This window comes from Dufourea novaeangliae, unplaced genomic scaffold (genome assembly GCF_001272555.1).
Source record: "Dufourea novaeangliae isolate 0120121106 unplaced genomic scaffold, ASM127255v1 scaffold168, whole genome shotgun sequence".
Lineage (NCBI taxonomy): Eukaryota > Metazoa > Arthropoda > Insecta > Hymenoptera > Halictidae > Dufourea > Dufourea novaeangliae.
Window position 1 is genome coordinate 785,595 of NW_015374062.1, and position 25,202 is coordinate 810,796.

The following is a 25,202-nucleotide window of genomic DNA, read 5'->3' on the forward strand; positions in this document are numbered from 1 at the left end:
CAATTTATCATAATATAGTATATATGTATACTGTAAAATGTATAGTAAATTAAAACTGGACATAAATTCCACCGAAAGCACTATTATAATCTATATCTAAAACAAATTTATTAGGGGCTGAAAACCATTCCGCCTTGCCACGAATGCTGCGAAGCGGACTCGAGTTCGTCGCACTCATGAAGACATTACTGTACAACAGTTTGAAACAATTATTTTCAGAAGGGTTTCAACCCCCGATTTTAAGGGTTAACTGGAAAATTTGAATTCACACTCTACATCCCCCCACCGTTGGATTATTATCCATTCTGGCGAAATTATTCACCACCAAATAGAAGCATTAAAAAATTAAAAACCACGAGGCAAAGGTGTTATTATAATAAGATTGCAACGCCAGTTTCGGGAGAGCTGTAAATCTCTCCAGGTGCATCTTGCGGCGCAGGTATAAAAAAATATGAGGCAGATCCGAAATTCTGGGAGCCACGGTGTGGAGAGAGAGATTGTTGAAAAAGCGCCGATAGGAGGACGAGACAAAAGATTAGGTCGGGGTCCTCGAAACGGAGCTTGATGGAAGCGGCAACAGAAGTACCCACGCACATTCTGCATGGAACACACGCTCCTTTCACCGTATAACCCGATTCCCGTGTGCACCCGTGTGGGTTCTCGACATGTATATATTTTCACAAATACACACACACACATAGGCTATGTGTGTGCGCGCACGCGTGGGTGACGTCACTAAAAGCTCTCTCGCCGCTAATGCATTTGTGGAGGGGGATTCCCGGGGGAGGAACGGGAGAAGGAAGGCGCCAGTGCCGTATCTACAAAGCGTGAAAAATCGATCCTAAAATCACCGGCCACGCCGCGTGGATTCGCGTGATCGGTTACAACACGACGACGGATCATCGAGCGATACGATTGACTTCGAACGTATCGCCGAATTTTGGGCGGGTTTGCATGGTAACGGCGAGCCTCGGGAATTGTTTGTGCAGAGGAAACGGGGGATTGGCAAAAAGTGTTTGCGAAAACGATAACGAAGGGAACGACGGAAAATTGTGAAAGTAGCAAGAGGTAATTAAAAAAAAAGGGATGTTCTTGCGAAGAAGGAAAATAATGGGAGGTGGATGTTTTAGGAAGAAGTATGTGGGAAATGACGGAGCATGCACAATTTTAGCAAGAAACAGAGAATTGTTTGAGAAAGAACTCTGTAATTAGACTGGTGAATCTTTATGCAAGATGAAGTTTCTTTTTTAAATAATTCGTAGAGATAAGAGCTCTTTCTCTTGGTACGAATATTACTGAATCGTGAATGGAATAAAAAATTTCTTAAATCTGATTTTGCATTTCATTGAATTTCACGTATTCCTATATGTTATAAATACATGCAATTTCCAATCTAATTATTCTTTAAATGATTAGAAGTGGAACAGTTTATGAACAAACGAGTCAGAAATGGAAACGGTAGGATATTTTTGTAAAGAATGAAATACAAGATACCACAGAAAATAATGTTCGTGAGGAAAAAAGAAGAATATTTGATAAATATCTTAGAAAATTTTAGGAAAATTAAGGTTCCATGGATACGTCAGTGGGAACACGTGCGTTTCAACCTCGCTTTTCTACTTTCAACCTCGTTCTCCCCCTGTACACTTCACTTATCCATTAAAGTTTTACCACTACAGGATTTTCTCTGCCGACCTAAAGAAACCATATCCATAAAAAAATGTTCAGAGTTGCGATTTCCAGACCGACACAGCAGTTAAAGAACGATAATGACAGAAAAATATTCTGACTAATTGCAGTTTCCAAAAAGAGCTGACCACTGTAAATATTATTACGTTCAAACTTTTATATTTACTTTATGAACAAGTATTCCATTACTTTATTAATAATTATTCAGAGGAATAATACTGAATATAAGTAAACCTTTCTTTTATTAGAAGGGAGCACAAGTACAAATAAATGATAATTTAATCAGCGAAAAATAATTTGTGTGTAGCACACACAAATAACAGAACGCGCATATGAGAAGAATTCGAGGAAATAAAGAATTTTTGAAAAATGTGGTTGAAAGAACAATTTTTTTTCTGCAAATTGGTCAAAATATCTAGTAAACTATTTTTTACAAACGATTACTTTCAACATATCAACAAAAGATTATCCGTTTAATTAAAAAATAGGACTGCACCAAACATTTTTTACACTAACGTATAAACATCTAAAATACAGTGGTACAACCTGCAAGAAGATATGGTTTGTTCCAGTTGCGTGATTCACCCTGTATATGCACAGTGTACTATTTACAACCGAAATTCTTCGATGGATTCCAGCAACCAGCTTACTGACTCGTGCTCGGGGAAAGAACTGAAGCCAGCCCTAAGACCCTTAATCCTTATTTTGACAAGTCGGACAGGACAGGCACGATGGTCTTTGCCTTCGTTTATTTACCAACCTCGAAATGAGCTCGAAAAAAGGGCAAAGCGACAAGAAATCCGCTCGTGCGTCGCTGCTGCGTAGATTCGTGGTTTACTCGTGGTCGAACAGGATCGGTTATTAGTAGACCGCAGATTTTTATGCAAAATTACATCTTATAAAGTAATTCATATAGATCAAAGCAAATGTAAACATTTCTCTCTTCTGTTAAATATTTTATTGGGTTCAGAATAAAATAGAAAACTCGTTGCATCCAATACAAATTTACAATCACAGTTTTTTTAAAATAAAATTTCAAAATCACGTAGCTTTTTTATCGAATTATTTCAATTTCAGGGGCAGGGGGCAAAAACATTAACACATCGACTGCCACAGTGAAAAAGGCTGTGCGTAGCCAGACACACTTTATTTTATTTTTAAAGCCATAAATCGTTGAAAATGTATGTGTTTTAAATTATACTGCAATATTAAATATTACGCAAAAATTTTGTAACTCTGGGAAGGGAGGGGAGGAGGCAAATTCTATGTATGCACATGCAAATATGCAGCAGGTAACGAAAGTTACCTATTTTTCTGAAATTTATACAAAGGGTGTTCGCGCTATTGCTGCCTAGCGTTTTTGTCAGAAGTGGTAGATTTGTAGGGAAATTAGAAAATGATAAAGTTTCACTATTTTTTTTACGCAATAGAAGGGCTCAATTAGATTTTTTAAACTTGCAATGATTTTCACGTAATAGCGATACCATGAATTTTTCTTAAATTGATAGCTATAATTTTTCTTGTATTATATGTAAGCAATTGTCGAGGCGAGTTCAACGACCTACTACAACTATTGTTATATTAATATTCTTTACTGTAAATGAGAGCGTTTTAAAGTAACGTTTAGCTATCAGTCCTGTGTCCTGTTACTTAATTCATATTAATAATTAATTACAGTATACATAAAGCTAACATATGAAGTCCTTTTGGAGATGCATTTTTTCTAATAATTGTTTAATTACTAACAGTGTACGTTTACTATTTACGCAAAACGGATTAAAAATTGAATAAATTGGAACACTGTACCAGGTTTGGAAGTTATCAATTCTTATTAGTAGTAAACACAATTTTTAAATGTATTTGATAAACAAAATTTAAAAAATTTTGTATCACACATGATCACGTATAATTCCCGAAGACTTTGTTACCATAATGTACAATTTCAGCATATTCAAGATTAAACAAACAATTTCAATGATCAAGTTTAGAAAAAGCAATGTTGATAAACATACCTCTAAATGTTGAAGCAAAAGATCTAGGATGACCAGAATTTTGTTGCTGGACAAAACGGCTTCAATGTTGGAGTCATTCCCGCTGACACTAAGCTTGTACACTCGACACACAGAAACAACACTCCTGAAACATATGAAGTAAAACTCGTTTTAATTCCTATTTGAAACATTAAAATATAATAAAATTCCGTTAAACGTTTGCAACTTGGAATTAGTAATACATATTTAATACAGTAGTACTATCCTTCAACATCTAACTAATAAAACACGCAATGTTTAATGTATTAAATAGTTTACTGTATGGTAATCATATCATTTCAAGTACTATAAAGTCAATAAATCTCTAGACAGTAAATTAAGAATAAAATAGTTCTACAATTATATATAATACGATAAAAATATATAAGACCAATAGAAATACTTACTTATTTGGTAGATTGTGAGATGCATTTTGCATTTGTAACCCCAGGCTAATTAGACTTGTTAAAACATCAAATCCATTTAAACCATTAAATGCATTTTGATCGAACGGACACTGAAACATTATATTAACAATATGTTACATTTAAATTCGTATTACATATATGTACGTATATTTTAATAACTTTGTTCCAATGCTTTGCCTCATTATTTAAGTCGTTTAGTAGTCATTATTATTTTATATATTTACACAGTGTCATAGTTATCCGACTATGTGATTAGCACTATACTACATATACTCAAACATTCTCAAAACAACTCTCTATAAAAATCTGCAATCAAAAAGCAATGTCTTACCGATTTTGAAAAAGCTCTTGTTATTTCACCTAAACAACGTTCCAAAGCAGCAATGGCGACGCTTGACCACGCAGTTTTCGAGTGATTATTGTATAACCGATCTAATTCCTTCAAATTTCGACGAAACTTCGCTTTGTTTGTTGATTCACTGGACTGATTTATATCGACCTTATGATTATCTTCCCACTCTTTTCCGCGTAAAATCATACGCTGCTTCATTTTTCTGCATCGACGTTTTAATGCTTTCTGCTTTTCTTTCGCAGCTTTAATCTCGTTTGAATTATTATTATCGACAACCGAAATCGGTAAATCTCGAATTTGCGAGATATTGAAACGCTGTAATTCGTCGCGGGATGGTTCCCGACCATCATACGTACTTCGTACAGCTTCTAGATGTGTCTTTCCCTTCAAATGGCTTAATAGGTATACTTCGTTCGGTATCTACAAATAGTAAGACAGTACTGTATATTACAAAGTAATCACAATAGTAAATGAAAGTAATTGAAAGGATGAAACTTACAACTGTTCCGCATAAAGAACATTGCTTCTGAGTAGGATACGATTTCAGGGTAGGTGGAACTTCCTCTGACCTCAATATCGAAGATTCGACTGCCCTTTGTCGAATCTGTTCGATATTCTCAACGTGCCTCCTAGCTGATTCTTGCTGTTTCTGAGCTATTTTCTTTTGTAATTCTTCTTGATTTGCTAATTGAGCTGCGTGCAGTGCTGATAAACGTTCTTCTCGATCTCTGGCTTTTTCTCTTGCAAGTTCCTACGAGATTAATATTAAACGGAAATGACTTGCAATGTAAATTTTTTATCTCATACACACACGTACACGACACGCACCGTTCAAACACAATACTGTTATGCTACAACAGTATTTTACAACATCCGAAAGAATCATTTAATGCACTAAGTTTTATTCACTCATATTTTCAGTTTCTCAAACATTGCAATAGTAATAATTTTAGTTTATTAGCAAAGTAATATGATTACCTGACGCTCTTTTTCTCTTTCTAATTGCATTTTACCAACTCGTTCTTCACGTTCGCGTCGAGCTTGTTTCATTTTCTGAATACGTAATTGCCTCTCTGCCTCTAAAGCACGTCTACGTTCTTCAGCTGCAGCTTCTTTGGCAGCTTTTTCTTCTTGTCGACGTTGACGTTCTTCTTGAATTCCCTATAAATTAGATTATTACAAATACATCACTAATGTTTTTTATCGAAGATATAATTTTATGCAATATACTTGTAATCTTTCTTCTTGTTCCTGACATAACGCCATGAAATCGTGCCTTTTATTTTGTGCTTCAAGTTCATTAATGAATGCAATCTCCTTCAACTTGGAATCTTCATCGTGAGCTTTTCTTACTACCTCTAGTAGATGCTGTGTTCTGTTTTCTTCTGCCCTCTTTAATTTCATTTCCATTCTGACTCTCTTGTTTTCTATCAATTGATTTTTTGCACTCTTAACGTCTTTCACTTTGTTTAACAATTCCCGTAATCTTTGAGACTTTTCCATTAACAGTTTTTGACGCTTGTGTTGTGCACAAGCTTGTTTTGCTTGGTACCTTCGTAGTGTCTCAGGTAATGACCTTTTTCGTGATGGAGATGAAAGCTTTTGATGCAATTCTAAAGCCCTACCAGGGTGACGAGCTACTAGTGCACGTAACTGAGCAAGGGTATCTACACATTCTGCCCAAGACATTCCATCTAATATATTTTCATACCTGTAAACATTTACATTAAATTCAATTTAAAGCAAAAGGAAAATTAAAGTAACAAATATGATATGCACCTATCTTCTAAACCTAAACTGATGTCATCAGGCACTGCAATAGGAGATGTTTCTTGTTCATCCTCTATTTCAAGGACCATTTCACCATCAGTTTCATCAGTTTCTGTATCAACATCAGTTTCTGTACATTCTAATTCTAAAATTTGCCTATGCAATGATGCTTCCTCGTCTGATAGCTGTTGCGATCGTTGAGAATCAGCTTCTTCTGTCTTTCTTTCTTCTTCTAAAATTATTCTTTCTCTTTCTGCTTGTGCAGCCATAAATTGTTGTATACGTTTCTCAAGTAATTCTGCATCACTTTTAAAAATAGCTGCTATCATTGATGTAGAGTTTATTTCATTCAAATTAATTGTATTCTTGAAAACCTCTTCCACCTTATCTTTAATGGTAAGACTTGTAACTGATTCCCCCTTCACCTTTTCTACCTCGTTACATATGTTCTTGCCTTCTTTTTCTACAATGCATTTCTTTTTCTGTTTACCATTGCCATCTGGTGTCAAGCATTTTTTCTTATTTTTTTCTGATGGGCTTTCAATAGATAAGGCTGGTAATGATGTAGCAGTACTTGGTTTATGAAATCTTGTAGACATATCTAAATTGTGAGTACTTCCTCTTCTACAACGACCTCGAACAGTTTGCCAACCGTCATTTTCTTCTTTTGTTTTTACTGTTACTGTTTGTTTTGTCAATACTTCTACTGAACCATTTATGTCTTTATTACACTGATCTTTCCTCAATGAACTTTGCTCTGAAATCTAATAAAGATACATAAATAATATACATTACACTTTAACTTAAAATGTTTTAAAGTCAAAAATATTAACAGATTGAAAGTCAATCCTAAATACCTTATTCTCAAGAGTCTGAAATCGCTGTCTAACTATTACGGATGTTCCAGGTTTAATTTTATTTGATGTTGATGTATTTTTATCACTTAATGTTGTTTTACTTCGAATAAATTTAGGAGTTTCAGAGAGAGTTGATTGTTTTATTTTGGTAGCCTTCATTTGTGATACTGTAGAATATGCCGGTTTATGTATATTAAGCAATCCTTTATTTGTACTGTTGCATGACGTATCTGATACATTTCTGGCCACAATTTTATTATTCACATTATCACTTGCACTGGACTGTCCTTTTAATTTTTGATTAACTTTATTTGAAACTTTTGTAACATTCTGTATGGTTTTATTTACTACAATGACACTATTATTTTCTTTTGCCACAGTATTGGATTCTATTAATTTATTTTCAGTTGTTACATTTTCTATACCAATAGATTTAATACTCTTCTTAGTATTTTGTTTTTTCACTTTAGCGTTAATTTCATTTTTTCCCAGTTCCAAATCATTTTTAGGACCTAGAGGTTTTACTTGCAAATTATTTTGAGCATTCAATTTATTATCCACACAAGCAGATTTAGAAAGTTCTTTTTCTGTTGATGTAAAAGTAATTAATTGCATGTTTTTATCATTCTGAATTACTTGTTCATTTTTCTCTACTATCACATTAGGATCTGTTACTTTAAGGGTATTATTGTGTAATGTACTTTTAACTGGTTTTGAAACAGTTTTAGGGTCCAATTTACTTTTCAGATCACGAGGTGAAACTTCATTTGTTTTCTGATCTGTTACAACACTACTACTTGTTTTTGCAGATACTACATGTTTTACAAGAGCTTTATTTACTTTTATTGAAGTTAGTTTGTCTTTAATCAATGACTGATTTGTTATTTTGTCTGTTGGACTTTTAGACTTTTCACTCAAATTTGAATTATTTCTAGTAACATTACTTTTATTATCTTTTATCAATTTGTGTGCAGGTTCTGTTTTCATGTAATTTACTTTATCATCAATAGTAATAGCCTTATTTTCGGAAATAATTTGATCAACAGGACTTCGACACATTGATTCTGTAGGACTCATTCTTTGCAAAGGACTAGTGGATTTTGGAATCATTGTTGAATTCCAGATGCGACAAGGGGATGTTTTCCTAACTTCCCATGCTAACGGTGTACGCCTTAAGGGTGGTGGCGAACTTTCATAAGCCCATTTTACCTTAAACCATTCAATCAAGTTATGAAAATCTCTTGTATAATTTTCTAAAACTAATATCACTTCTTTACATTCTGAAATATTTTCATCTTCTTCACAAGTTTGGTAAATGCCATCAACAGCTCTTTGCAAATTACCAAATAAAAAAGCCCAATATCTTGCCTGTAATTCTGACATAAAGAGAAAAAACTATATAATAAATTCAATTTGATCTATTTTCTCATCATTTTTACTTACCAGATTTTTTATCTCGACCAGTAGAAGCTGATCGTACTCTGGTTGTTGGTTTCATTGATCTTTTAGTTGTATTCGATTGTGATATTCTTGGCACACTAGGTGGTTTTTTAGTCACCTTCTCGGTATTACTTGTTCCAACTGGTACATTGAAAGCTATCAAATTTCTAGCTGCCCGACCTTCTTCTTGTATAAGTAATCGTACATCAGCCATTCTTAATAACTTTCTATAAAATGCGACAATCTAATAGTATTTTTTTTTATAATAGTCATGCACACAGTGTAACATTCTAATATAATGAAAGTATAATACCATCAATAATGCACTGACAGCCAAATTTTATCAAGTCATTGTTTTTATAGAAAATATGAGCAGAAGTATTTTATGTACAAGTTATTGTCCATAAAAACATAAAAACGAAAACAATATCTGTAAGAAGATAAACAAGTCATATATAATATTGGTACATCAATTTTATTTTAATAAACTAACAATTTGTACTTTATTACAGCTTCGAGGTTATACGGCTGTCATTAAAATATTAAATACCAAGCAATGAAAGAAATAGCAATCATTAGTTCAAATGTGTAAACAATGACATATTAAGAACATTATAGGTACTAATAATTGTCAACAAAATATGCGAATAAATTTGTGTTTATACAGTCTGTGTCATTATTCCGTAAGTTTGAAATTACATATGACAATGGTTTTGTATGTAGTTAATATACAACTTACTATAGCTGAATAGTAATTACAAAATATTAAACATCGGTTGATTACAAACAGTTTTTAAATAGCGAACTATCGTTTTTAAATACGGAACTGACATTTCAATAGCAGTACAATACATTTCATGACAAATATCGTCTAAGTTTCGCGATAGTTTGTTGGTTGCACTGACACTGCTGCATTAAAAAATGCAACCACGATATCAAGCGATGCGATTAGCTCTAAAAATAAATTAATCATGATGTTTTCTTAAATTCATCTTGTGCTTTTTCCATTTTAAGAATTGTTCTAGTAAAGATTACCCATTTCCTTTTCGAATATATATACATATACAAGTTTCTTGCTCTTAAATTAATAACAATTTCCTAAGCACTTTAATTCTAATTTTTCCTTTATTTCTTTGAATTTTTATTGTACAAAAGTACAGTCAGTAATAATGTATATACATGGACGTATGAATATCCAATGAAATATAGTTTTCTCATAACTTTTTATAAAAAAAATTGTACATCTATACTATATCATTTATATACGATTGATTATCAAAATTTTTAAAATACCAGTACTACTAAAGGAACATTTTTTAAAAATAATAAAAGTTTTGAATTTATATTTTTAAGCAAGTAGCAATATAATGTCAAACTGGTTTAAGATGAAATTTTTGTCTTTTAATAAACTTCATATGAAACATTATCATCTATAATCTATTATATAAACGATATTAAGGTGGAAACTATAACTGTAATAAAATTAATCCGGCTTTTGCATAAGAATTCTTCTGCTCGTAAGCGCACATGATTTAAGTGAATTTAAGAGTGTAAGAATTCTATTTTTCGTACGATGATGCCAAGAAATGTTTCTTCCAGAAATTGTTAAATTGGTTTACGCAGTGAATTCGCGTCCAGCGCCATCAACGCGTGATAAGATGAATCACGAGAAGCGGTTGCGAAGACTGTAGCGCACATTTACGTGTGGAAATTTAATTAACACTTCGTTAAAGTGTTCCTTTAGGGTTGCACGATAGATCCTAAGCAGTTTTTTGAAGTCGGCTTGGAGGCCGATTATCACGAGACAGTGACGAACTGCGAAAATAAAATTAAAAATCGATTTCGAGGTTTCTAGAAGAAAAGGACACCAGAAGGTGGACGATCTGCCTGACTTTGCGGGGTGACGCGGGGATATTTTCAGATAATCGTACGTATTTTACGGCTACACGTAAACCAGTCATATTTCCGACGTTCTTACACAACTGGGGTGCTTTGCACAGTTAAAATTTATATGATATGTAACTCGGTTCACAAATTCATTGTTTACGTGTATGTAAAAGTCTTATACCAGCTTTGGAGGTTGGCGGAAATATTGAAGGAGAGATCTCGAATATTATGTTTTCATTGTTTTCCAGTTCATCCATTCAATGTCGTTCTATTGATTATAATAACCACCGGAAGAATTTGTACTCCAACTTTTATTTTATTTTTACCAATACAAAGTACCTATTTATTTTAGTAGAGTTTCACGTTGCGTGACAAACTGTCAATTAATGGTGCATCGGCACTTACATAGGTATTGCCGGTTTTTTCACAGATTTGTAGTACAGAAATTTTAAAACTTTCATAGTGTATACTATGTTTATAGAAATAAAACACACCATTTTTTGGTAACCTACATTTACTTTGTTAGTCATTTATTAACTCATGCCTGTATCTGTATATTTTGTTATACTATGAATTTAGTAAAAATATCAGTATGTTAATTTAATTTTACACGCACATACATTTATAGTAAACTTCGAACATACATCTTTCTGATTTTTCACATTTTTTTTTTACATAATAAGTTGTTCCTCTTGTTATGTGTGCTTTATATATAAAGACTAATTACATTTTGATTTATGATTTTACATGTATGCTTAATAAAGTAGAAAATGTATAATTTTATATCAGCAGTCTATTTCTTTAAGTTATTACTCTTTCTAGTTTACTATGATTTATTTCTTTGAGAAATTAGTACATAGTGCTTGCTTATGGGTAGTATCATAATATAAGTTTGTAGCAATTGTATTTGATAAAAATAAATATAATTTTGTCCAATAAATAATAAATCACAGAGAATTGTATTTTAGTTTATGCGTCTTTCATTTTAGTTACTATGTTAATAATGTTTTAGTTTATATTAACTTAAAAGCAAATTAGAGGAAGTGTAGAAACCTTCTTTTAGGGAAGTTCCATCAAACATGGCTGCTCTTCCACGAAGGATTATAAAGGAAACGCAGAGACTGATGCAAGAACCAGTACCTGGTATCAGTGCTGTACCAGATGATACAAACGCTAGGTATTTTCATGTAATTGTAACTGGTCCAGAAGATTCGCCATTTGAAGGTGGACTTTTTAAACTTGAATTGTTTCTACCAGAAGACTACCCAATGTCTGCTCCTAAAGTTAGATTCATTACAAAAATTTATCATCCAAATATAGACAGGTATTTATCCATGTATTTATTTTTTATTAATTTATTCTGATTGCATAAAAACTACTTTGTATATTTTATTGTTTTACTACCTTAAATTACAAGTGAAATTCAAATTTAAAGAAAATATTTTGCATTACTGTATCATTTTGAAAAATAAAACTAAAATGTCTTCTTTGTCATAAAAATTCCTTCATTTTTTATATAGATTGGGCAGGATTTGTTTGGATATTCTCAAAGATAAGTGGAGTCCTGCTCTTCAGATCAGGACAGTTTTACTGTCAATACAAGCACTTTTAAGTGCTCCAAACCCTGATGATCCCTTGGCAAATGATGTAGCTGAATTATGGAAAGTAAATGAAAGCGAAGCGATACGTAATGCCAAAGAGTGGACTCGGAGATATGCTATGGACAACTGATCTCAGATCATCCATGATGCAAAGTGACATTACCCCTATCTTTCCGGTTTATTGATCACATTACCCGCACGAGCAGCATATCCTGCACTTATGTCCATATTTGCTATAAAAATAATAAAAGTTTTGTAAGAGTAAACAGAATGAAACTGTATTTTCTATATTGCGGGGAATACAAAGATGTCATTTAGATTTCTTCACTGGTTCATCAGACAGATTTGTAAAGAATCTCCTAACAATAAAACAGATCAATTGTAAGAAGATTCCAACTTCAGCAAAAAGGTATAATTTTAATGTATTACTAGTTTTTACTTAAAAATATACCTTTGTATTAGAGGTAAATGAATGTAGTGTCTTGCGTAAACTCTTTTTTGATATTGAATTACAAAATGGCTTGTGCTGTCAGTAATTTATAGCTCTCATTTTGGGACCTTAACGTATCCGTGAAGCAAAAAAAATTACTGAGTCGTTTATTATGTTATATCGATATTAAATTTTCTCTATGTCATTATGTCTACTAACTAATTATCTGATAATCCTAACTTATTTATCGTTAACGCGAGTGTTCAACATCGCGAAAGAGTACTGCGGTAACTGAATTAGTTTATGAATGTAATAACATTTATTTACATTTACGCATTTGAAATTATAGGCGAACAAAAATATTGAAATTTTTCAAGTCCGTGAAGTTCCATTTTAAATTGTATATCTATTTTAATAACTTTCACATATTAAAGTACCTTATTTATTAACATATTATGAGGAAAAGTTGTTTTCATATTTACAGTAACTTTTAAATAACTTTAGAACTGAAAAACATTTTTCCCACAATCCTGTTAATCGATATTTTTATTGTGTAAATATAAACTATTAAGTGAGAATCTGCAGTCTTTATTTCATTTTTTTAAACAAATTATAGTTAAAAAATATTCAGAGAGTGTTAGCAGTCATTTTTTAAAAACATTATTATTTGTATTATATATGTAGTTTACAACATTCCCAAACATGTACTTACATGCTTTGAAAACAGGAAGTTAAGCAAGAAAATGAATATGTATTTTGAACGATTATAATTCCTAAAGATATTGCTTGCTGAACTAAAATATTGTTTGTCATTACTAATTTACTAATATTTAAAAAGAAGATTAAATAGATAAGGTAATATAAAATATAAAATAGACAATACATTCAAAACTCACTTGTATTACACATGCTTCTGATATTTAACTTCTATTATGCTTAAGTAATTTAATACTTCTGTACAATTTGTTTATTTTTTGGAAAATGTAACTGATAAGTAAAATATGAAACTAATAGAGTATATTTTTTTGAATGGAAAAGTATACAATGCGGATAGTTGCAAAGAATCAATGAATTGTCTCATTAAATGGGCATTTGTTGAAATGTTTAGTTAATAATAAAGAAGTTGCTGTATAAAAATTAGAATTTAATATTACTTTCATTTATTTGTACACAAAACAAATTATCAAATTTTATTATTTTTTTAAAATAATTCTTTATAGTTATGTATGTGCTTAGTGTTTCCTACAAGTTTCTCTAATTTAATTGTTTTTAATTTTATAACGATTATTATTAAGTATTTTAGTTTGTCTATAATTAATACTTTTAGTGGACAAATTAAAATGCTGTGTGGTATATTTCTAACAAATTTTTATTTTTAATGTGAAGATTTCTTTTTTTAATATAAACAACTGGATTTAAACGTTACTTACGTTTACCAAGATTATTTTTAGCCAAAAATAAAAATGTAGATCATTTCCTGTAATAAAGATGTTATTATGAATATGTTACACAATAATATCGATTTGTCAGTGTATTTACTACATATACATATGTACATATATTGTTGAATTTGTAAACGTAAATGTTGAACTTTCATTTATATCTACATAATAGCCAATAATTTTATTTTTTTTAAATTGGAGACTTTTTATTAGATGTAGAATATGTTCAAGGACTTTCTAACATTATAATAAATCTTTTCAATCTAATCTAGCATCATATTTTAACAATAATAACAAAATTGGTAACCATGTAAGTATTTATTAAGTCTTTTATCTTTGTAATTTAAGAGAATAATTGGTAACTTCTTACTTTTCTAATATATATCCTGTCAATCTGATTTTTTGATTAAATATGTAATGTGAATCATAAATGGCACTACACTTTTAATTTTTAGAATATTTTGAATCATCAGGTATTTTCTAGAAAATAAAAATTTTTTTTTTAATTTAATTAATTAAATAATATTCTTTAAAATTCCAATTTAACTCATAAGGAGCAATTTTGTATATGGAGCATCCAAATGTGTCATTATTTATATTTACTAAATATTATAATGTAGATAAATAAGTGTTTTACATTTCTTTTTTTCAAAATATAAATGATATACGTCGACAATATCTGTATATTATATCACAGACAAGATATAAGGATAAGCCTAACATCACAGACGAGGCATAAGAATAAATTTAACATCCAATTTATTTTCTGGGATCCTCTCACCCCATTACCATTTTATCATTCAGAATTCATGCTTTATCAGTAACTCAGGTAGTACAGTAGGCACTCGTTTATTGCAGCCTTCGGGGCTGTAGAGGGCTAGAATTCCAGAAATATTGCAATAAGAGAGCTCCAATCACCCGCGCGCTCTCCCCGCCATTGGCCGTTCAGTTGTGCATCGCACCTATATATAGGGTGGGCTGAATATACGCACTTTATAGACATCTTAATTATTTCCGTTATTTTGAGACAATTTTTTCGTTGGTCGAGGATCTTCTGAGAAATCAAGATTAATTATATTTTCTGATTAATGATACTAAAACAAATGGCGCGACGTCGCCCCATAAAAGTGGGCTGAAAAAATACATTGCATGAAATATCTACTCTTATACTTCGTCTGAGCCTATACTATACGTTCCCGCCAAGTTGTATTAGTCGGGGATTTAGTGCTCTGACCAATCAACTACTCGCGATTCCCGAAGATAGCCGAATGAACCGTTCGGGACTAGCCGAATGTAACCGAAGTGCCATCTGTGCCATTCCTCTCGGAGAAGTTGACGTGATAGGATGTACAAGCCGTTTGCTCGTGCCAAAGTGAGTGTTTGACAATTACCTTTCATCTTTATTCATATACATATATTAATTACTAGTGCCTTCATTAGCTCTTTACCGTTACTGTCCTTTAATATTTATACAATTAGACTAAATAATCTCAAATTAATTCGATACCGTAGGTATCGGTTTATTCTTCGGTTTCACAGTTTACCAATTAATACAATATTTACGTATTTCTAATTGAATTTATAAGTTTGCGACACACCACGAATTCAGTAATTGTTAATTTGTAACGTAAGTATTCTTAACGTAGTGCAATTACTTAAAATTCGTTTATTTTTTGTTTCAGAGGTTCGGCTTGGTAGTACGCACTACCGCCTTGAGTATCGTTCACTCCTTTCAAACGGAATTTGGCGGGAGATTGGTGAACTCTGGTAATTTATTACATCATTTATTATAACAAAAAAGTGATCGGCGTTGGATTGTTATTGTCCTTGACAATGACTGTTACAGTTTTTATAATAGAATTTTTGGCTCAGTCAATTCACGCGAAATTATTTCACAATAAAATTATTTTACGAGTGAATAATTTGTATTTTATCATAAATGATTAAACAATAATCTCGTCTTAGTATTTACGAGAAATATTAAACATTTGTTATTTTATTTAAATGAGTTCAATTACGTTTTGTGCATAAGTTTCGAATAAATGTTTTAGAAAGTATTACATTTTTCGATCGTCCTTTTCTTGTTGTTAACCTTGACATTGGCTTCGTTTACAAGAATGAGAAATATGTTAGTTTCCCAGATCATGCTTCCCATGAAGTAAAGTCTGAATAAATTTAGTATTCTGTATAAATACGTTAACGGACATTTAATAAGTTATTTTTTAGATAAGTGACGAACTACATATATATTTTTGGCATTATGTTTTTTAAGTGTTACATTCGTCGTTTAAACTGGAGTGGTGCATATGTTGTTCCCGCCAAATCGTATTACTTGGGGGATATACCGCTCTGACCAATCAGCTACTCGTAATTTCCCGAAGATAGCCGAATGAACCGCTTGGGACCAGCCGAATGTAACCGAAGTGTCATTCGTTTCGGAGAATTTGATGCAGTAAGACGTAGGAGCCGCTCCTTCGTGCCAAAGTAAGTTTTTGACAATTACCTTTCATCTTTATTCATATATATCAATTACTAGTACCTTTATTAGCTCTCTATCTTTACTGTTCTGTAATATTTATCCTACTAAGACTAAATAATCTTAAATTAATACGATACCGTAGATACCGGTTTAATCTTCGGTTTCACTGTGTACCAATTAAAATAATATTTACGTATTTCTGATCCAATTTGTAATCTTTGCGACACCCTACGAGTTTAACGTAGTGTAATTACTTAAAGTTTATGTTTATTTTCTGTTTCAGAGTTCTGGTTTGAAAGTACGTACTACCGTCCTGAGCATCGCTGACTGCCTTCAAACGGAATTTGGCGGGAAATTGGGGAACTCTGGTAATTTATTGTTATATTTATTATAATATTTATTATAACAACAAAGTGACATTTCATTATATATTTTTATATTGTTTTTAACCGTAAGTGAAATAATCGTGATTTCGTGGTTTGTGCTAGGATCAGAGAATTTTTTCGAGCAATTTTTTCAATTCATATATTTAATTGAAGCATTCAAAATGGCTTCCTTGAATGTTACAAAATTTAAACTACAATACTTCGAGACATTTAAATTGGAAATGTTTGTGATTTACGTATCTCGGTCGTGAAATTGTATTAAAATAGATTATAGATAATTTCTCCTCTCTTACCATATGAGATTATTGTATTTGCATTTATATACAGTTTTGGGTGTAAATTTGATTAATACGAGCTGCATAGTTTATCATGCTTTTTATTGAAGCATGCGTAAATAATGCAACTTTGGTACTTGTAATGACTTTCTGAATATGTAGAAAAGCGGGACATGGATTAAATAAAAAAACAAACATGATTGCAGCATAGTTATGTATTATTGCTACAATGTAATCCATAAATATTAAAAACTGAATAATTGTCGTGTCATATTTATCAATAATAATAATATGAGGGTAATAAATTTGTCTTGTTTTTTTTTTCAGTTTCTTTAAATGTTGCATCACTGAATACTGAATCGGATGTCCTGATGTGAAGTTCCACCAGCAAAGACTGTAAACTCTTCTATCATCGGGTGAGTCCTTGCATGCCTTTTTTATTACTCCAGTACCCAATTATGCCATAGGACGATTAGTCCAATGTGGCATAGGTAACTGGTTGTATATATGCTAAATTTGTCGAGTATAGTGAATGTAGGTATGCTATCATACCTTCAAATAGTAACATTGATCAACTGTATTTCTTAGCTAGGGTAGGATCTTCTTATACATAGCATTTTCTACCATTAATACAATTAATAAACATTTTATAATTGGACAAAGCAGTATTAATGCTCTTAATATTCAATGCCTATTCTTGAGTCCATTGTGTATATGAACCTCTATAGGCAATATATTGAATACATATATGATGAATGAAACATTAGTGGAGGAATGTGACAACCTCTGACTTCCTCCTTGCACAAGCCAATATAATCACACAATGATAATAAATTATTGCAAATATAATGAAAAAGAATTAAAGAATATTGACCTGTTAAAAGAACAGCAACTAATAATTTTTTTAGTCAGGATTTTGACGATAATAATCCCGTGTGTGCGGGAATTTTTTCATTAGGTATTTAGTAAATTAGTGTAGTGAACGGGAAGGATCTGTCGCCTTTTTTAACATTCTCCAGAAATTTGTTAACATTAAATAATTAATGTTGCGAATGATAAGTACCCACATTGGTACTTTGTTTAGTTTCAGGAATCGTCGTGGGATTAAATTTCCAATTTATCAACATAAAATATGTATAAATACGTGTTATTATACCCTTTTATACTTACTATATGTGAACATATTCTTTTGAGTGTCCGTTTCACGAATCAAGGTATCATCTATGTAGTTACGGTTCGCTAATCTAAACTTAAGTCAACATCTGAAGATATCTTTTTGTGTGAAGATCATGTGAACATTTGTCTCCACTTGAAGAACATGAGAAGATTTTTGTTATTACGAAGACCACATGGAGATTTTTCTTCACCTGACAATCATCACGATTAATTTAAATTGTTGTGTGTGCGTGTGTGTGTGTTCATTGCGAGCGAATTAAGATCTAAGGCGATTATAACGAGACAAATTGTTAAAGGTTGATAGACGTTGAACTTGTGATTCCGTCTACCTTCCTTGCGTTTCCATTCGCAGCAACTTCCACTTGGTGAGGCCCGGGCAATCATTATTAGTTGATATATTAGTGACCGTCGTAATCATCCAGTAGTTAACAATTTATATAGCAAATAATGTGAGGTAAAAGGCTGCGAGGTTGTTCTTTTTTATGTATTGAGCCTTGTTGCTAGCTGTTACTTTACATTAGCTGGAAGCGATTAGAATCTGTTGTTCTGTGTATAATTTGTTCGTTCAACCACAGACGAGGTATGATTGGTTAAAAAAACCATGTTCGAAAATCTATGTTTTGTAGAGCAGACTTTAAGGAACGTGGTTGAATTCTGTTCAGATGTCTTCGAAATAAAACCGTTAAACGTCGAAATATTTTTATTTGATTCGCATTTCTGCGAATTCCTCCAAACCCCAGGTATTGTTAGGCTATTTCTTTTCAAAAATTTATTCTAATTTATCAAATGAATAAACACCTTGGCATAGAATTTGCAATAATTTAATTCATAAAATGTCTTACAATATATAACCGCGAAGTATGCGACACGTCGTTGGTGAATCGATGCTGTTGTTCATGCACCTATATTTTTTTACGTCTCGCGACACCAACCACGCGTGGCATTGCTTCGTTTGCACATTATGTCTGGTCTTATCGACCAGTCGTATTAACGTCAGCGTTGAAAACCGACGACAATTATCGATAATCCTTACAACGGTAATGGTAACGAGTAACAATTAAATATACATTATACATTACGAATAAATACTAAATGTAATCCTCGCAAACTCGGGTGAATAACTGAAACGATGCTTTCCGCTCGCGATATATATATATAAATACATACAAAGGATTCGAGGATGTTTTTAGGGGTGATAGGGTATAAACAATTCGATGGGCAGGGGGTTCAAGTATCCTTAATCATTCCTAAAATCGCTTCTTTACAACAATGTACTCTTTCACGAGCGATTATCACATTCTTCGACCATCGAATTCTCGATCGTATATCTCGGGGTTATATTATCATCGACAATACTTCCTTGACTGCGTTCAATTTGTACGAAAACGAATCTCGAGGAAGTTAGGTCTCCTTACTAAAATTCAGGCGACTGGAAATTCGACGAACCGATAGCATACTTCGATTCCATTTACCTGATAATTGAGATTAATAATTCACTTAAATAATAATTTAGTCAAAAGGAAAAATAGAGACGACAACGAAGGAACAGTATGTCGAAAGCTTCGCGATAGTGTAATAATATTCAGTGTTATATAAACTTTCATCGCTTATTTGTAAGTGTTAATGTTTGCAAAAAAGAAATGCGTACTTTCCAAGGAGCCATCGCGAAGAATTTTAATACGGTTTCTTCGTGTTTTTTTCGACGAAAAACGTTTCGAAGTATACTCTCGATTCAGCCTCGAACATCCAAGGACACGATTATGAGGAAGGACAGTGACTATTTGGAGAACCGGAAGTACAGACCGATTGTACTCGGATTCTCTCGTATCGATTCGAAGTTATGCGTGGAGGAAGTCTTGGTCCGTTGAAAGAAAAAAAAAAAAGAAAAGAAAAATACATTACTCTACGCTGACTAGATTCTACACCCATCCAGTATCGATTCTTAGATTAAATCTAGCCGTTACATGTTCGACTCTAACGAAGAACAGTTCGATCGCATTATCATAATGCTTTCGTTGACGGTGTTCACGTGAGAGATCACAAAATCAAAAATGTTAGAAGCCGTTAACAAGTTTGTGAAAGAAGAAGAACAATGATAATTCAAGATTATTAGAAATAAAAAATGTTTTTACGAAGTACAATATTATAGGTGTCCCTTGCTGTTTCGTTTTTCTTCTTTTTATGTAATTACTTATGTCTTAATTTTCTGTGGTCCTCGATTAGAAGGAGAACGAGAATGGGTTTCGGTTGCCCATTCTCTCGTTAAACCGTGAAAATGCTTATTCGAAGAGCTTTTTAGCGTAGTGCCAAATGCGGAAGAAGTATTCGTCTTGTCGTAGTAGCCTCGCCCTCGCGTACGTATGAATATCGGCGTCCATGTTGTGATCCCTGAGCCAAGAACTCGTGTTCTCTGTACTGAAGCTCACCGATGCGGTTTCACCCTTTTCTGTGGCTTCTGCGATTGGCTCGACTACCGTTAATTCTAAGATCAGAAAAAAAGTACATATTAAAAAACGTCGTCTAAAGGAATTGAACGAACATATTAAACCGTTGTAAACTACTGTAAATTCTCGATGAGTGTTCGAAGGCTCCTCGGCATTGATAAGCTAAGGTCCTTAGGTGTAATGCTAATTTTTTATTCAGGTTTAACACAGTGAAATAGCTTACAATTCTAGAGATAATATTTGTACAATAGTGGGGCCTCTGTTAAACGAGTATTTACTGTAGTACGAATTTAGAAACGTACCGGAAGCTGGTAAAATATTGAAGGGTTCGTCAGATTCCAAAGGTTCGCTGTGACCGATTTCGTTCCTCGCGAAGATTCTGATCAGGTACATGTGATTTTCCTGGAGGTCTCTGATATTCAGTTTCTGCACGTCGGCGTTCACACGACCCACCTCCATCCACATCGTCTTTTTCGCGTCCCTGATGGCAATTTTGTAACCCTCCAACGGGGCGCCACCATCAGTTTCCGGTCTTCCCCAGGAAATCACTACCGTATTCGCTGCGATCTGCCTGATCTCCAACGGTGCGGTGGGTGGTGATGGTACGCCTGTGAAAAATTGATTAAATTTCGACTTAGTCACTGTTATTAAATATTCAAGGGAAATCTCGTCTTCTTAGAAAATGCGTTGGTGACCGGAAAATCTCGCTTCAGGCGTGTGCATTATTTATTTTTTTTATGTTTGTGGAAAGCGAAGTACGAAATCGCTATTAAAATTATTATGTAAAATCCATTTAAAGTAATATGGAATTTACGTCGAGATGCAATAATTCCATGAGCAAATAATTCCTATATTTTGTGAAGGTACTCACTGGCATGTGTCTTTAGGGTGACTGGTTCAGAATTCGTAGGTAAGCTGAGTCCTTGATTGTTCTCGGCAAAGACTCTGAAGAGGAATTCGCTTTCCTTCAAGTTCTCGATGCAGTATTGAAGCGTTGTCGCGTCCAAAGTAACAACTTTCGTCCATCTTGCTCCTTTACCGATTAACGGTCTCTTCTCGATAACATATCCTATTTGGAAGAAAAATATTTACGTAGTTTATATAGTATGTTTTTTTAAAATTAAAATTACCTGTGAGTTCTGTGCCACCATTGCTAAGAGGTGGTGACCAGTTCAGAGTAACACTCTTGCTGGTAACGTTCGTCACTTGCACATGTTGTGGACTCGACGGTGGTGCTGAAAATTATTTCAATCTTGTAACGATAGAACAAACAGGCTGGACAATGAGTAAAGCAGGGAAATATGCGTGATATCGACTTACTCTTGCTGATGACTATTTTCGATGGCGGGAATATACCCAACAGAGCGTACATGCTGCTTTCGGTGAGCTTTGTTATTTCTAAGTGATAGCGAAAGCACGAGCATTAAATAAGCAAAGCTTCGATTGAAAGCGTAATGTTAAAGCGATAGAAAGGTAATGAATGGTGATGAAAAAGCAAAGTATATTTTTCTGAAGCGTTATAAAAATCTATCCGGCGTTTTAGTAGTAGGTGCACCAATTTGTAATCCTCTATCGTTGCTCAGCTATTTAAAAACTGAACAATATTCACTGTCATTCACTAACAAGCCTAACATCTTCTGAAATCGCTGAAAAGTCATTTTCTGTTTCACTATTTTATATGAGCTTATGAAAATCGATTACTTATCGGTGCATCTAATAGTTATTATATCAAATTAGCTTTAAAGGATTAATGTTATGAACAATTTGACTGACTTACTGATTCGTTTTCCGGCTGCAATCGGTTCTTCAGCTACATAAGGAGGACCAGTACCAACGCTGTTCTTAGCTGTTATCCTAAAGTTGTACGGTACATCTGTTTTCAAGTCTGATACACTAAAGTGGGTCACTTCGTGTTTGGTACTGGCGATCTGTAACCAACAAATTAAGATAAGCACTCAAATATTAAATTCGTCTGTGCGTCTCCTGTACCTCTATACAATTTTTATTAACCTTTTGCCAAGACTTCTTTGATTCTTCTTTCATTTCAATGATATAATCTGTGATTGGTGTTCCACCATCGTTCTCTGGAGGTTGCCATTTTATCGTGAACGATGTCTTCGTCATTCCTGATACTTCTAATGGTCCTCTTGGTGGTCCCGGTGGTTCTGTGAATTTTATAAATTTAATTAGTACATTCGAGAAAGTATATTATTGTAAGAAAAAACATATGTTATGTTTATTGTACCGAAGGAAGTTCTCATCCTGACTGTGTCAGACTCCAATGGTTCCGATGCACCAACCGCGTTCCTGGCGATGATCCGGAACTTGTACTCGGCATACAGAAGCTTTCTACCTCCTTGTCGATGTCGACAACCTTCACCCAGGATTTGCCTGGTTCGCATTTCTCGATGGTATACTTGTCGAGTTCGATTCCACCATCGTCAGCTGGTGGTCGCCATTCGAGGGTGACGCGGTCTTGTCTGATCTCTTTGAAAATGACTGGTCCTTGCGGTTTACCTGGTTTATCTAAACGATCGAAAAAAAAAAAAAAATGAAAATTATACACACAGTAGGGGACAAAAAAGTTACCACTTTTTCGATTTGTTTTATTTTCACTATTTTTTAACGTCAAGTTAAAACTTTAGTATGTGTTTAATATCCTGATAACCAGTTATGTACAAGTTTCGAGCAAATTCTCAGCAATAAATGTCAAATCAGCTTACAAAATGGTACAGCAAATTAGCAGTAAGTGTTGCACTATGACCTATGTCAAATTGAGGGCAAAACTGGAACAAGGTTTGCGCAGGCCAACTTGATGTATATGTTGCTGCCAACTTGCGTACAAGTTGTTTATAGCCATAACTTTATAACGGGCATTGGACAAAATTTGGGTTTGCTTTTCAATCAGATTTCTTTCAAACTTACCAATGACTCGAAGATGCAGGTCGACCGAAGAGCTACCGGCTTGATTGGTCGCCTTTGCCGTATAAGTAGCAGTGTCTTCTCGAACGAGAGAAGAAATAGATATGGTAGAGGTCTTTTCTTCGGTTTGGATGGTCACACGTTTGTCGACGATCTTCTTGCTGTTCTTCGACCACGTTACTTCCGGTTTCGGGAAACCGCTGGCCTGAATGTCAATTTTCCATTGGCTGTTCACAGGCAGATTCTGGCTTGCCAAGGTCTCGTTATAGCTGATCTTCGGTGCTTCTTGTACCTTCAGCTCGCACGTTGTCTCCGCTGTTCCGACATCGTTCCTCGCTTTTACCGTGAATGTCGCCGATGATGTTTCTGTTGTCTCTGCGATGGTATATTTCGTCATACGATTCTCGTACGTGATGCTGCTGTCTTCGAAAGTTTCACCGTTCTTCAACCTGAGAATCAAATAAAGATTGCACGATTAAAAAGATTACAGATAAAATAATTAACTTTCTATTTCCATCGATGCCTTTACTATAGATTCGACATTTCTACTTTCTATTTGGGAGAAAAATGTTACAAAAGTATTTTGATATACTTATAATTGCGAATAATATTAAAAACTGTTAATAAAGTTCAGGAAGTTTCATTTCTATTTAAAAGAAATTTCATTACAGACAGATTGTTCACCAGTCCTTGGAAGTTTATTTTTAGATCATCGGTCGTTTCAAAAAGTTTTGACAATTAATTTTAGTCGACCGTCCGATAGTGTGTTAACTAGTTTAGTGTAGATATATGTAGGTGTAAATTAATATCCGTACCAGGTGATTTCTGGAGTTGGTGTTCCGCCAATGACGCATGATAGGGTTACAGTTTCATTTAGACCCACGACAATACTCTTCAGGGGTTCAAGAACGGCTGGTGGTTCGGCCGTTGATGGTTTCGCTATCTTTATGTATGGAGATTTCGGTGACGTATCACCTGGACCTGCTTCGTTCACCGCTGTTACTTGGAAGGTGTACTCTTTGTTCGTGGTTAATTTTGTTACTTTGTGAGTTGTCTCTGATATCTGCTCTGTAACTTTCGTCCATCTACGAGTACAAAATAACTTTTATTTAGTTGTATTCAATTTATCACGACGAATAAAAAAACACAACTCGGAAGTAGTTGGTGATTAAAGACAAACAAGTCACCTCGTATATTAATTTCTTGTCTTTATATCTATTGCCGACAATTTTTGTCGTTAATTACAATATTTTCTCAGTTATTCAAATAAACCTAGAATTTCCTCTTTAGTAGAAAATCAGAATTTCCACAGAGAAATTTCCTCTGAATTCGTTTTATACACAGAAACATTTTTAATTAAGAAGATAAGCCAAATACTCACGAAGTTTCAGTCTTTTCTTGGTATTCCAGAATGTATTCAATGATAGGTGAATTGCCATCTGAGTCTGGTTTCTTCCAGTGAAGTGTGACACTGTCGTTGGTAGTTTCCAATGGTTCCGGCGATCCTGGTGCACTTGGTGCCTCTGCAAGAACAAAATAGATGACGTAGAAAGAAATGATTTCTTTGATATTGTAGATATAATTTGAAGAAAAT

At 33.5% G+C, this 25,202-nt stretch overlaps 3 protein-coding genes across 3 annotated transcripts in view; 1 reads left to right on the top strand and 2 right to left on the bottom strand.

Moving 5' to 3' along the window:
- The window catches only part of LOC107190213 (S phase cyclin A-associated protein in the endoplasmic reticulum), a 32,840-nt gene extending 23,922 nt beyond the window's left edge, over window positions 1-8,918 (bottom strand). The window contains exons 1-10 of the mRNA XM_015578983.1: window positions 8,880-8,918; window positions 8,570-8,793; window positions 7,127-8,502; window positions 6,279-7,033; window positions 5,730-6,210; window positions 5,478-5,660; window positions 4,999-5,250; window positions 4,479-4,919; window positions 4,127-4,236; window positions 3,702-3,825 (exon numbers count right to left, since the gene is read on the bottom strand). Coding sequence (XP_015434469.1) covers window positions 3,702-3,825; window positions 4,127-4,236; window positions 4,479-4,919; window positions 4,999-5,250; window positions 5,478-5,660; window positions 5,730-6,210; window positions 6,279-7,033; window positions 7,127-8,502; window positions 8,570-8,780 — 3,933 coding nt within the window. The 5' untranslated portion in view covers window positions 8,781-8,793; window positions 8,880-8,918. The remainder of the gene's footprint in view (window positions 1-3,701; window positions 3,826-4,126; window positions 4,237-4,478; window positions 4,920-4,998; window positions 5,251-5,477; window positions 5,661-5,729; window positions 6,211-6,278; window positions 7,034-7,126; window positions 8,503-8,569; window positions 8,794-8,879) is intronic.
- A 1,316-nt stretch (window positions 8,919-10,234) lies between these two features.
- LOC107190226 (ubiquitin-conjugating enzyme E2 N) lies at window positions 10,235-12,318 on the top strand. Its single transcript, XM_015578997.1, has 3 exons — window positions 10,235-10,493; window positions 11,517-11,777; window positions 11,974-12,318. Exons 2-3 carry the CDS (start codon window positions 11,533-11,535, stop codon window positions 12,182-12,184), a joined length of 456 nt encoding a protein of 151 aa, XP_015434483.1. The 5' UTR covers window positions 10,235-10,493; window positions 11,517-11,532; the 3' UTR covers window positions 12,185-12,318.
- An 8,203-nt stretch (window positions 12,319-20,521) lies between these two features.
- LOC107190148 (titin-like) overlaps window positions 20,522-25,202 on the bottom strand; it is a 43,539-nt gene continuing 38,858 nt past the window's right edge. The window contains exons 20-30 of the mRNA XM_015578900.1: window positions 24,990-25,131; window positions 24,424-24,693; window positions 23,612-24,057; window positions 23,018-23,212; window positions 22,697-22,851; window positions 22,464-22,614; window positions 22,007-22,084; window positions 21,817-21,921; window positions 21,558-21,755; window positions 20,989-21,294; window positions 20,522-20,724 (exon numbers count right to left, since the gene is read on the bottom strand). Of these exons, the coding sequence (XP_015434386.1) occupies window positions 20,522-20,724; window positions 20,989-21,294; window positions 21,558-21,755; window positions 21,817-21,921; window positions 22,007-22,084; window positions 22,464-22,614; window positions 22,697-22,851; window positions 23,018-23,212; window positions 23,612-24,057; window positions 24,424-24,693; window positions 24,990-25,131 (2,249 nt within the window). The remainder of the gene's footprint in view (window positions 20,725-20,988; window positions 21,295-21,557; window positions 21,756-21,816; window positions 21,922-22,006; window positions 22,085-22,463; window positions 22,615-22,696; window positions 22,852-23,017; window positions 23,213-23,611; window positions 24,058-24,423; window positions 24,694-24,989; window positions 25,132-25,202) is intronic.

Bases quoted from the DNA above. Each gene is read 5' to 3' on its own strand.
- LOC107190226 (XM_015578997.1), top strand. From the start codon at position 11,533: ATGGCTGCTCTTCCACGAAGGATTATAAAGGAAACGCAGAGACTGATG. The intron at 11,778-11,973 runs GTATTTATCCAT...TTTTTTATATAG, and splicing joins TATCATCCAAATATAGACAG to ATTGGGCAGGATTTGTTTGG.